Source organism: Xiphias gladius, chromosome 2, assembly GCF_016859285.1.
Source record: "Xiphias gladius isolate SHS-SW01 ecotype Sanya breed wild chromosome 2, ASM1685928v1, whole genome shotgun sequence".
Classification (NCBI taxonomy): domain Eukaryota; kingdom Metazoa; phylum Chordata; class Actinopteri; order Istiophoriformes; family Xiphiidae; genus Xiphias; species Xiphias gladius.
Window position 1 is genome coordinate 18284561 of NC_053401.1, and position 14028 is coordinate 18298588.

Genomic DNA, 14028 nt, shown 5'->3' on the forward strand with positions numbered 1-14028 from the left:
GAGATTTTTTTTTAATTTTATTTTGGATAACAGCGGTATCTGAGTCTTAATTAGCAGTTGTTACATTTCACCTAGCCCTGGATTAAAACTGCTGTTAGCTCAGCCCTCACAGTGCCATTAGTTCAGTTACACTTGAACCACAGGATATCCCTACCTTTAACCCAGGACTTACTAAACACTGTTCTGGAGCAGACCTAAAGGAATAATTCAGCATTTTGGAAAATTTGCTTATTTGCTGTCTTTACATGAAAAGATATGGTAATATCCTTAGCATAAGGATATTATGGAAGCACATAGGTGAGCTTTAGAGGTGTTTTTAGGTGTATTTTTGAACTCTCGACAGAGCCATGCAAGCTTTTCCCCACTGTTAACAGTCTTTATGCCAAGCGAAGATAAACATATTCTGACTCTAGGTGTGTTCTACACACAGACACACATGAAACATTCAGTGAGCCCATATACCTGTATGGAAGCATCTGTATTTATTATGTTTCTACACTCATTTATTCCGGTTTTTCCTTTAATTCACTAACCATCTGTATATATACTGTGACTTTTGTGATGATGTTAAATCTAGGCCAGGGTTTTCAAATTTGAATCTTCAACCTGGGCTGTTGGTAAGCCTGGGGCTACTACAAGTGTGAAATGAGGACTTTAGCCCTGGGCTTTCTCAGGGGTTCAGGTCAGCCCATGGCTAAGAACTGCAAGTCCTAAAGGTCCTATGAGTTGATTTGGGTTTTTGCCTGTGATTGGAGTTAGGCTCATGTTTAGGCTCTGTTAAGGCTTGGTGAGGGTGTAAACTACAACATAAGGCTCCCGCAAGTATAGTGACAGAAGTGTTGTAGGTGTGTGCATGCATAAGCTGCAGTATTTTGCAGTCAGGGCTCAGTGCTGCTGACAATACAAAATGTCAGGCCAACATTGAAAAGAGCCACACTCACACAGACACATACACACACACACATGTTGGTTTTACTATAATTGTGAGGACACTCTTTGACAGAATTCATTCCCTAGCCCCTTACCCTAACCTTAACCATCACAACCTAATGCCTAGTCCCAACTCTTACCCTGTCCCTAACCTGAACCTGATTATAACCAAGTTTGAACCCTCAAACAGCCCTTTGAAGTTGTGAGGACCGGCCAAAATGTCCTCACAATGTGGAAATGTCATCACAACAATGGTTACGAACTAAAATTTGTCCACACGCATGCATACACACAGAGAGACAGACTAACAGGCTCCTGTTCAGACAGACAGGAAATTATAAAAAACACTGAGACAAGCAAACCCCTGTCGCTTGTTTAGCCACATGCACACACACATGCACAGTTGGACCGGGAATTACCTATTGTTGAACTATGAATTCACCTCAGGACAAAGTGAATCTGAAGTGGATTTTCTTCATCTCTCCATTCTTCTATTTATTTCAGCCCCAACATTTGTCAGACAGTGGAGAGTGAAGTTGAATGAAGTTGAAAGAGTTGAATGTGCACTGGATTTAAGCCAGTATTTATCCCTATTCAGTGTTACAGTTAATGTGTGTGCGTGTGTATTCATGTGTTAAGGCGAGATAAGGCCCTAACAAAGCGGAACATCTAGGCTCACTGGCTTCCGGCTTTGCTTACTCCCCCAGACTCCCAGCGCTTGTTAATCCAGCACATTACATATGGATTCTAATTATCCCAGCCAGCACAGAATGCTGCCGCAGAGCATGCATGAGCCCGTCTGCCTCTTCTCCCCTCCTCCTCCTCCACAAGGGGTCCCCCGTCTGCCTAGACTGTAGAATCTCTTTGAAGTGGCGGTAACCTAGAAATGGGCTGATGATGAAAGAATGGCTTAAAGTGAATCAGAGAGATGATGATGACAGAGGAAACTATGGATGTAATTGGTGAATTAATATGAGACAAGGTTTGCCTTTTTGAACTCTGTACTTTAATCTAGGTCTTCTTTTTGTCCTGATGTCAAATATCATTGGTTTTATTTGCATTGCAGAGGACATTATGTGGCACTATTGCCATTTTTTTCCATATATTTCTCCTCTTTTATCTTTCTGAATATACACTCACTTGTCAGTTTATTAAAACCTAACTAAAACTAAAGCCTGCAGTAGTCCTGTAGTAAATTCTCCTTCATGAAGATTCTTATGTTTAGTATTTGTTGAAACCATGTTAAAGAGTTGCTGATTCAACTGTATGATTATTTTGGAAGCTGCAGTCTATGGTGCTGTTGAAGTCCATTGCATTATGTTGACAGGTGTTTCTTTTATTTTGTCCACTCCATTTATATCAATGAGGGTAGGCCAACAGAAATACCTCTCTGTATGATGCAATACAGTTCAACAGCACCACAAACTACATCCGCCAAAATGATCATACAGTTGAATCAAAACCTCTCTAAACCAATTTTTAAAAAAAACAAAAAACATTATAACCTTCATGAAGGAGGATTTTTTGGACCTGATGAACTGACAACTGAGTGTAGAACTGAGGAACTGAGTTCCACTCCATTTGTGGATGGGTTTCATTCACAAATAATGTCACCCAAGAGTAAAAAGAACTTCACACCGCAGAGCTTTAGGTCCGTATATCAAGAGATGAAAAGAAATTACATTTTCTCACATTTCTTATGAACCCCATGGAACCCCATACTAATACTGGGTAGGGCCTCTCTTTGCTCTAAACAGCCTTGATTCAAACATTACTTCGAGATTCTGCTCCATGTCAATTTCTGCCGATTTGTCAGCTGCACATTCTTGCTGCCGGTCTCCTGTTCTACCACATCCCAAAGGTGCTCTATTGGATTCAGATCTGGTGACTTGGCAGGCCACTGAAAAACACTGAACTCAATGTCATGTTCATGAAACCAGTTTGAGATGACTTTTGCTTTGTGACATGGTGCATTATCATGCCGGAAGTAGCCATTAGAAGCTGGTAAAGTATAGTGATAAAAGGATGCACATGGTCAGCAACAATGTTCAGACAGGCTGTGACATTCAAACCATTACTGATTGGTATTAAGGGGCCCAAACTGTGCCGAGAAAAAATTTCCCACACCATTACACCACCATTTCCCACACCATTACACCACACCCCAGCAGCCTAGACTGTTGACACACGGCAGGTTGGGTCCATGGATTCATGCTTTTGATGCCAAATTCTAACCAGAAATCCAGATTCATCAGACAAGACTATATTTTTCCAGCCTTCAACAGTAAATGATGCACGTTTCATTAGTCGGTGGTGGCAAGTGTCCTCAGTGGTTGGACTCAATGGGAGCTGTGGTGGAAATATGCACATGGAGGAAGGTGCAGGCCATCCTGGACAATCTTAGCCATCCCCTTCACAACATCTTGGCAGGCAAAGAGCAGCTGCAGCGGGCTGCTCATCTCACTGCACTGCAGGACTGAGCAGTTCAGGAGATCTTTTGCCCCCAAAAATTCCTCTTTGTCTTTGTTCTTTTGTTTAGGCTACATAAGGAGTTTCCTTCTTTTAGTGGCTAGGTTAGCCCCTTGAAATTCCAAATATCTATTTTAAATGTTCCTGCCATAAAAATGGTTCAATTCAGAACCCTACTCTGATATCACAATACACATATCCCCAATTCCCCGTCTGTTTTAGGCTTTGTCCCTACAAGAAAAGAGACCTGTGGTGCTGCCAAATAGCCAAGCAAAAAGGAAAATGCTAAACAACTGTAGAAAAAAAAGAAGACAACTACAAAGAACAGAACAAGGCTATTAAAGCCTGACGAAGTAAACCAGCCAGCTGGTTCTTCATTTAAAATGGAGCAGAGAGAGATCACGACTGTTTTGGGGAGGATTCATTTGTTTTCTTTCATATGAAAAAAAATAGGGACAGTTTTTGCATATGTTACAAATACTGCTAAATCTAAAGCAAAACTCAATCAATATAAATTCTGACTATATTTAGGAAACTTCCCTTTAATTATAACTATTTTAGTTATGATTTTTTTTCCTTCATGTGCAAAGTTTGTTTCATAGGTCTGCTAAACCAGCATCATCCATTCACACTAAAAACAGGTTAATCTAGTTTAAATGTAATGTGATGCCCTTTTACATCAATCTCAGCATTAGCCTACAACAAATTTATGAAAATGAAATTAGCAAATGCAGCACATTTTAGTTACTTTTCTAACCCCAGATATTCACAATTATGTAACATGGCACTGCAAATTCTTAGACCAAACATGGTGATCAAACTGAGGTGCTCAATCATTAGTACAAGTGCCGCTGGTGCAGCACTATCTATCACAAAATCACCCAGATGACATTATTATGCCCTAGATTTGAAAATTATATAAAAAAATATATACAACATAGAATGAAATATAAAATGTTGTATCAAAATTAAAATACCAAACTTTACACTAAAAGCCACATTCACACACACATTCATACATTGCTTTTTCTATCACTCACAGACACACTTTGGGGTTCAGCATCTTGCCCACGATGTTATCAAATAGCCTTTACCACAACGTACTCCAAGCTATGTCATATGTTATATTGTACATTTATCAGCATACCTGAGAATAATTGAAATAATATCACACCATCCTGGAGCTATTTAGAAAGAGAAGATATAACAAATTTTAGAACCAATTAAGTCTTAAATTCCGAAAATTGTGAAGTATTGTCCCTTCAGGAAAACTATATAAATGTTTAAAACTAGTCGGTCAAAATGAAGGGTATATGATCTTCGTGTAAGAAGGAACTACTTCTTACCAGGGGCTTTAGTCTCTGGTAGCTTTAAATCTGAGTCCCTAGGGATAGGAGTTATCCTCTATCATCCCTCTGTAGTAACTGTCATTTCAGTGTGGAGATGAAAGCCTGCGCCTCCCTGGGGGTCATGAAGAGATTGAGATTGTTATTCGGTGAGATTTACAGTGTGTCAGGATGCAACATGGCATATGAAATGTCCTTCATTGTTCAGAGTTAGCGTTTGACTTGGTCATATTTTTGAACTTCTGTACCGTGTCTTTAGACAGGTACTGTCTAAAGGTTCTGTACTCTTGGGCGGCTCTCAGCACCAATTCTCTCACACTGAATCTGAGGAATTTACGCAGGATGTGCTGCCTATAACTTGCTTCTGAATATGGCTTAGGTCCACATCTGTGCACTTGCTGAATCTCAAAATCTCCAATGATGTCCAAGCCTAAGCCCTCCTTCAATAATATAGGCACAAAGGCGTTCATGTCTCTTTTCTCTGAGTTTTCCAAAACACCAACTATACATACATTGTCACAGAATCCCGCACCCTCCAGATATGTCACCCTCTCCTGAAGTTGTGCCACACACCGTTGCATCCATCTTGTAGAATGCAGATACGAGTTTCGGCCTCAGTAATTCTGCTACCAAGCTATTGAACTGTAGTCTAAAGAGAATCAATGTCCATTTTCATTCCAATTTTATCACCTGTAGCAGGATCTTGATGCTAGCTAGCTCCATGGCTGTGTCAAACTTGGTCTCCCCAGTCACCCCATGCTCTCTTTCTCATCCTTCTTTGTCCCTCCCGTGGATTATCTTGTCTCTTCGTTTGGTATATTCTGAAGTTGTTCCTATGAATATTAGGCTTACAAATGGGGTATTTATAAATGTACTAAGTTCATTTTAGAGGGGTGTATAGCATTCACCTCCTGCAGAGCTCTTTTCTAAGCCACCATTCTGGACTTCATCTGATGTGTCTCCACCTTTTGGCACCATTCTGAATTAACTCTAGAGACTGTTGTGTGTGAAATTCAGCAGTTTCAGAAATACTCAAACCAGCCTGTCTGGCACCAACAATCATGCCATGGTCAAAGTCACTGAGATCACATTATTCCGCCATTTTGATGTTTGATGTGAATATTTCCTGAAGCTCCTGACCTGTATCTGCATGATTTTATGTATTGCACTGCTGCCACGTGATTGGCAGATGTACAGGTATTTCTAATGAAGTGCTCAGTGAGTATATGAATAGACAATGAGGGCAATTTGACAATGTCAAAGGAGTCTGTGGTAGTGATAAACCTGCAGAGAATTATCAGCCTAATCTGCAGCTCCCCACTGCTTTACAGAGCTTTATAGTAAGTTTCATCTCAATGTTTACTGATTTAACTTACTTTTCTGGTTCACTCTCACTGTTCTCATAGTGTTGTATTCAGCTGTAGCCGTTTACAGTGAAAAAGCTGTAAAAACCCACTATATACTACCTGCGCATCAGCCAGAAGCAGACAGACACAGTTAGAGAATATCCCGTGAACATGGTGGAGCATTTAGCAGATAGAACGCCAGATATTTCCCTGAGGAGTGGGTAGAGACCAAAAACAGAGCAAAAAGGGGGTCAATATTAGAATTTCATCAGTTGGACACAAGCGTATCTGAGTTTGAGTTAAGATGGAAAGAAGAGAGCAGTGTATTAAATTACTTAAGGCTTAAGTAAGGCTTTACTACTTAAAGGTGCCTTTTAGGTGAATTAATATGTATGTAGGACTCCCACAAACTTAATTTCATGACTGTTTAATCTTCTGATTGTTTTCTTGACTAATTGCTTAATCATAATCATTTGCTTTATAAAATGTCAGAAAATAGTAAAAATGCTAGCCACAATTAACTAAAGCCCAAAGTAACATCTTCACATTGCTTGCTTTTTTAGACTAACCATCCAAAACCCAAAGATATTCAGTGAGCTATCATATATTACAGAGAAAAGCAACAAATCCTCACATTAGAGCAACTAAAACAAGATTTTTTGCATTTCCTTGGTAATTTTAATTGATTATCAAAACACTTCCTGATTAATTTTATTAAGTTTATCAACTAAACAATCATTTAGGCTCAAAAGGGCTGCCCAGAACTGAGAGAGCGATCTTGTGCAAAGCGTCAGACAGAGATGCTAATATCATATGTCATTCAGGTTTATTTAAACTCCCAGTAGTGTCTTTACTGCTACTAAAAAACTAAATTCCGAGATCTCAGTGACAAAAGTACTTTGACAAGAGTGAAGAAGAGTGAAATTTGAGTTTGAACAAATATGACAGTGTGCTGGTTACTGACCTTTGTTGTGTCCAGAGTTGACTCTGACATATCTAGTAGAGATCACAAGTATAAGCAAATAAAGAACTTGTGTAATGTGAAAGAAGTGACTCATAGTAATGAACCCACAGAGAAATTCCGCCCTCTGCAGTTCTCCTTATCTCTATGGAATTTTTGTCCTCTTTCAGCTCATTTGTTCGGCTAATACATTCCTCTCTCTTCAACTGCTTTTCCAAAACAGTAAATGAAAGCTCTGATGAACCCACAGTACACTATCTTTGCAACACTGAACAGCTGACCAATAAAGTTAGCAGCTAGCAACTACTTAGTTTGTAAAGTCCAAAACTGTGCTTAAAGGAGAGTGAATATTTGACTTGCATTCATCAGGTGAATACAAACACCATCAAGATACAGACATGAAACAGGTGTGTTGTTGAGATCAAAATGAATGTGCCTGTACCAGCTCCCAGGACACCCTCCTCCTGTTTTTGCTGTCAACAGCACCCAAAGGACTTTTGTCTTCTGTTTGTAATGCAGAGATTGAGATTTTGTTTTTGCACTACCAGAAACAGTAATATTAATTTTTAGGGATCATTGTCTATTTCTGAGTAATATTGTTGTACTATTAATATCTTTCCCTGTCCCAGGCCAACCTGTGTTTTGTGGACATCGACAACCACTACATCGAACTTCCAGAGGACTTTCCCCAGTTTCCCAACAAGACCGAGTTCATCAAGGAGCTCAGCGAGGTACTGCTGAGCTTTGGCATTACTGCCAACACAGGAGCCCCACCACGGACCCGCAGCAGTCCCGGCAGCAGCCCCTCTACACCGAGTAGGGAGCGTAAGACTGTTGCCCTCCAGCAGCTAGAGGACGATGGGCGTAATGGCAACCTGGCAGGGGAGGAGCTTGCTGTGCTGGAGCTGCTGCAGGGAAATGCCACCCTAGAGAGACTGCAGGCGCTGACCAAACGCACCGGGGTCACAGTGGCCCGTGTCGACGCCCTGAGGGCTGGAGTCAAACCTCAGGCAACTGAAAGACAAGGGGGCCGGACAGCAGCTGAAGAAGAGGAGTTAAGGAATGCCAAGCTTAATGTCCAGCTGAGAGAGGTGTTCGCCAGCCGCTTCACCACCATGTTTGCTGACTATGAGGCCTTTGTCATCCAGAGTGCCCCAGACTTGGAGTCCTGGCTAACCAACAGGGAGCAGATGCACAACTTTGACAAGGTGATGAAATTAATACAAATGCAGAAAGATTTTGCTGACTAGGTTTCTAAGTCATTAGTCATCAACAAATTTGTCTTTGTTGATTAGGTTTATTTCTGTGTGTCTGTCGTCTTACAGCAAAAAAAGAGGGAGAAAGTAGAACTTGGACCTGGTCATCTGAATTATTATTATTCTTTAAGGGCGTACTTGCATTATTTGTGTTATACTGAAAAACAGTTTCAGTTTGAAAAGTTTTTTGCATTCAGTGTGATTATGACCCATATTCAGAGCAGTCTAGGGACTGTAAATGACCGTGTTTCTACACTACATGCAGTACATTTCCTTAGTGAATTGTAGAAATGCCATCTACTGCACAGTATGGAAAATGGGTCAGCTGTTATGAATAGATGAATATTTGTACCCTTAATTCTCACACCAGTATTTAATCAGCTTAAGAGAAATTCAGGCTTTTATTTGGGCCAGGCTGTTATATCTAAGTTGACCTTTTGCAGTAGTATATTTTATAAATGTTAGTAATGTTTGATTCTTAAAATAAGACCATTTTTGTAAAGATCTCCATCCGCACTAATAAGGAAAATAACAAAATTGTGCATCCCAGCCACAGCAGTGGGACATACAGCCCAGTCTTTGGTTAAACCTCTCTTCAGTTCCTTCCTGCTCTCTGTGCCCATTTATACTGTGCTTTAATACAGACCAACAAACAATTTAGTCTTTCTCATTTACATATTTTTCTTCTTTCTGTCAACAGACAACTGATTAAGCAGGACATTTGATTGCAGCTCCTAAATACTGCCTCCTGTTAACTAAGCAAACAGTATTTCATGGGTTATGTCAATAAGATCACTTTTTAATGACACCGATCAGCCACAACATTAAAACTGGTAACTGGGTTTGATGTTGTGGATGAATGGTGTAATGCAGTACAGTTCAACAGCACCACAAACTGCAGTCTCCAAAAAGATCATAAAGTTGAATCAACACCTCTTTAACACAGTTTTTAACAACTGTACATTATAACCATCATGAAGGAGGATTTACTGCAGGACTTTTGTGTTAGACTGCATTAGTTTCAGCTAGTCTGACCTACTAAGCTGTCAACTGGGTGTAGAAAGCTATGCTACTATGTGATCAACTATACTGAAAAAAAAAAAAACTGATTACGAGAGTGTAGAGGCAACACAAAGTTTACTTCCTCACTTCACTGCTGGTTTTCCAAAAACAAAAACACAATACTGGCCTTTTCTAGATTCATCCATCATGGATACTAAAATATCAGATTCTGAGAGAGCAAAATGTCGGCCTAGTGTGGACATATTGTAAATGTTTTTCCCCTTTGCCATACTTTATATTGTTTATGTAATTTCAATGCACGCTGCAGACTTTTTGTATCTGCTTCGCCGGAAAGGTTTTCCAGTGTTTCAGTGGATATTACAACTTCTTTTCTCAGGACGACTTTCACAGTGAAGCAGCTGCATTAACAATTAACGTGTTGTTTGCATTAACAAACACACAGCAAACAGGTGATGACAATGACTATCAGTGGCAGGTACTTTTTTGTTTAAGTTGCTTTTATTTTGGACCAGCCCTTATTTGCCTACGTTTCTGGCTAATTTTTGAAAATTGACAATATGTATATTTGTTTATCTCCTTGCTTGTGGTTGTCCCTGTTTCAGGCCTCGTTCCTGTCAGACCAGCCAGAACCCTACCTGCCCTTCCTCTCCCACTTCATTGAGACGCAGATGTTCGCCACCTTCATTGATAACAAGATCATGTCTCAGTGGGAGGAGAAGGAGCCACTGCTCCATGTGTTTGACACCCGCATCGACAAGGCCCGCCTCTACAACGTCCGCGCTCCCAGCCTACGGTCCTCCAGCTACCAGAGATGCTCCATCCTTAGGGAGTCTGGTAAGCTCAGCAGGGAGAGGTATGAGTGCTCAAATATGTTAAAAGTAGGGTTTATTTCAGTATAAACATGATTAAAATTGGAAAAAAAGCAGGAAAGGAGTTTGTTGATCAGCTGCTGTACAAGTCTATCTGTCCTTCAAAGCGTACCAATAGTACATTAGCTGGGGTCAGACAGGATTGCACTGTGCCATACAATTTAAAACCCACACATAAACACTCTGCATCCAGCTCTCTGGCTCCTCCTCCCCTTTTGTCTCTGATTTATTTGTGTGGAATCAACTCAGCTATCAACAGTGATCACAAAACCCCACTTCTCATTTCTCTGCATCCCGAGACAGCAAACACTCCACTCTCTCTCTCTCTCACACACACACACAAATACAAGCACACACTCTCCGATACCGTCTTACTGCAAGAGTGTTTTTTCAGGCTGTGTTTTTTTTTAAATTATTTACTCAATCAGTGTTGCCTGTGTTTCTCTTTGTTAAGGCTTTAATTAGTGCTGAATTTACAGTGTTAAGCAGGAGGTCAGACTCAGGGGTGAGCCAGAATGTTGGTGGCCAACAAGGAATCTGTAAGGATACATGTGTCTGTTTTGTGGTTCACTGATGTGCATAAAACTGTAAAAGTTAAGGATTACAGGTTCACTTGTGTATTTCGAAATTAAGAACCACAGGGGCAAGTATGTCTGATTGTGTAAAAAGTACATGAAGCTAATTTGCTTACTTTCTGAGTATGGGATGAGAAGATTGATATCAATGTCTTGCCTGTGCATTTATGGACAGAGCTGGAGCAGGTTGGTTCAGAAGTTTAATTTTAGCCAAGTTGTAATGTAAGTGTTCGCTCAGTGGAGATTTACGCATCTCTAAACAGGCTGCACCATACAAACTACTTCTTACCTAGAGATTCATTGTTAAATATACACCCATTAACTGCCAGGTATAACTGTTACATAGCTGACTGAACCAAGAGACAAAAGTAACATTAGCTTGCTAATATATGACCTGTTTACAGTGAAGCATAAAAGAGGTAAAATAATAATAATAATAAGAAGAAGAATCAATAAATCTGTTATGACGCTTGATTAAAAGGCTGTTTAAGAATATGTAAATTGGGTAGATTTTTACTAGTTGCGACAGTGTGGCTGGTGTTGTTTTCACCCTATGAGTCTCTTTGTGTGTGTGTGTGTGTGTGTGTGTGTGTGTGTGTGTGTGTGTGTGTGTGTGTGTGTGTGTGTGTGTGTGTGTGACTGTGTGTGTGTGTCATCATTGCAAAATTTGGTCCTGGAGACAGCTACTGTAACGGGAACTACCAGAGAGGCGGTTTTAAGTACTTTGGCAGGTGTCTGTCTGTCTGTCTGTCCGTCTTTGGACAGATTTTGTCACTGTGAAACGGTCACACCCGTGCAAGATACATTCATGAAACTGGAGGACGAGTTCGAAGATCGTGTGGTCCGACCCATACTCAGTACTCAAGTAATAATGTAATAATGACTACTGAGTACTCATTTAACGCTCTTCACCCTACCTACCATACCCAACAACCAGTGCTATGGCTGGAGACACAGGAGTACTGGGTGGATGGATAAACTATTTGTTTATCAAGAAGAAGTCCCAACATGTAACTTTCTCTAAAACCACAAATTGCTGCTTTGATATTTTACGTTGGGATTAGATAAGCCAGCTGGAGAGATGTTGTTAGGTTTTTTTTTTTTCTCTTTGGACAGAGCCTGGCTAGCTTCCAATTTTTATGCTAAGCTAAGCTAATGAAATCCTGACTCCAGCTCTGTAATTAAACCTGCCTTGACTGATTTTTGCTGACTTTGGGCCCAAGAAACAAACTGTAAAAATAACACTGATATATTATCAACTTGTAAAGATGGCCAAAGTGGTAGCAAATTTTTTCCTATTTACAAAGCCAGTGAACGAAGAGCAACATCAGCATTCATGTTTCTGGCAACGTGCTGAGCATAAGTCCAATGTTAACATTCTTTTAGCTCTTGTTTGATCTCCTCCAACTCCTGAGAAAAGATATCTGGCCCTTTAGCTGCTAAATGCGCCAATATGTTCACCAGGTACTTGCTAGCTGTGTCTGTTTGCTGTTTGCTGCTGAACAGGTAGTGCACAAGGTTTTATCTGAGCTTTTTTCGCTGAAAACAGTTGCTGCTATGGTTGTAAACAACGTTAATGGGAGCCGCGAGACTGAACCAGAACAATACATTTGCCTTTGTGAAACCCAAACAATTAGCTAAAAGATTCTAAAACTTGTAGAGCTGAGGGGAGTTGGGTTAATTACTTTAAGTGATACTTTCACATTAGACAGAAATATTTTCTCCATACTTAATATTGCACTGATTAGTGCAATTTTAACCAAGAGACATGACATTAATATCGATGTCTTTTCATTTCACTTTCAGAAGGAAGACAAATAAGTGTTTATCTTCAAAAGGTTTACTTATTTATTAAATTTTATACAGTGTTACAAGATATATTTCCACAAATTATAGCTGTCCATCTGAAATATTTCAGATTTCAGTGCTGACTGAACCAGTAGGGTTCCAAATTTACTATCAACCTAATGAACTAAAAAAAATCAGAATATGGTGTTTTGGAATGTTTTGAAGTCATACTAAAACAGCTGTGTAAATTGCCTTGGACTGATATGTCAGAGAGATATTATGACAATTCAAGACAACACAGCTACTAACTATGTGTGTCAGAACAGACAATGTCTGTATCAACTTTCAGTTTGGCTCAGTACTCTCAGTTTGGTAGCTTAGATCATTATCTTCTTTAAGAATGATTAGAATTATCATTTCACCCAGAGATGTTCACTGCAATCTCTCCACCGTTTTGTGTGTATGTGTACTTGTCATCTGTCTGTGACCCAAACCATTCATGCTAATGGGCTGAGCGATGTAAAGCTTTAATTGCCAGGGGTGAGCTCATTTGGGGGCGATGGTGTACCCAATTAACCAGACAATAGGCAGTCTTTCCCTTCACCTGCCTTCTACTGCGGCAACTCACTCCAGCGCCTCCTCTCAATGCTCACCCCAGGACTGAGAATAATACTGCAGCTCTTATCAGACTAATTCAGTCTGACACAAAACAAGTTCAGTGCCCGAGACGGGCAACTTAACCCGGATGACAGATGACGATGTAGTGTGTTTGCTGTTACTGCCATGTGAGGAGAAGATAAAGCAGGTGAAGGACACAGAGGGAAGAGTCAGTCTGAGTGTGTTTGTGGATCTGTGGAGAGAGAGAGAGAAAGATGGGCAGAGAGGGCAACATAAAGTTAGGTCCATAGGTATTTAGACAGTGACACAATTTTTGTAATTTTGCCTCAGTACACCACCACCATGGATTTGAAATGAAAACTTTCAGCTTTAATTCAAGGTGTTTAACAAAAATATTGCATTAACTGTTTAGGAATTATAGCCGTTTTTATACATAGTCCACCTTTTAGAGAAACTCAAAAGTAATTGGACAAACAAACATAATTATAAATATAAGGATTATGTTTAATATATGAATGAAAATCCTTTGCAGTCAATGACTGCCTGAAGTCTGGCATCCATGGACATCCCCAAATACTGAGTTTCCTCCCTTGAGATGCTTGCCAGGCCTTTACTGCGCAGCTGCCTTCAGTTGCTGCTTGTTTGTGGGTCTTTCTTCACTCAGTTTTGTGTTCAGTAAGTGAAAAGCATGCTCACTTGGGTTGAGGTCAGGTGATTAACTTGGCCATGGAAGAATATTCCATTTCTTTATTTTTTTACCTTTTCTTTTCCATAGTCTTCTCATCATTCTGATACAAATTCATCTCGGTTTCATCTGTCCAAAGAATCTGGTTCCAGAACTGGGCAG

At 40.1% G+C, this 14028-nt stretch overlaps 1 protein-coding gene across 6 annotated transcripts in view; it reads left to right on the forward strand.

Moving 5' to 3' along the window:
• dennd5b (DENN/MADD domain containing 5B) overlaps window positions 1-14028 on the forward strand; it is a 104754-nt gene that overhangs the window by 54050 nt on the left and 36676 nt on the right. For 5 of the 6 annotated variants that reach the window (XM_040141440.1, XM_040141398.1, XM_040141405.1 and 2 more), the window contains 2 exons: window positions 7682-8260; window positions 9934-10165. In XM_040141440.1, coding sequence (XP_039997374.1) covers window positions 7682-8260; window positions 9934-10165 — 811 coding nt within the window. Of the gene's footprint in view, window positions 1-7681; window positions 8261-9933; window positions 10185-14028 lie in introns of all 6 variants that reach the window. The other variant, XM_040141431.1, reaches the window with a different exon arrangement.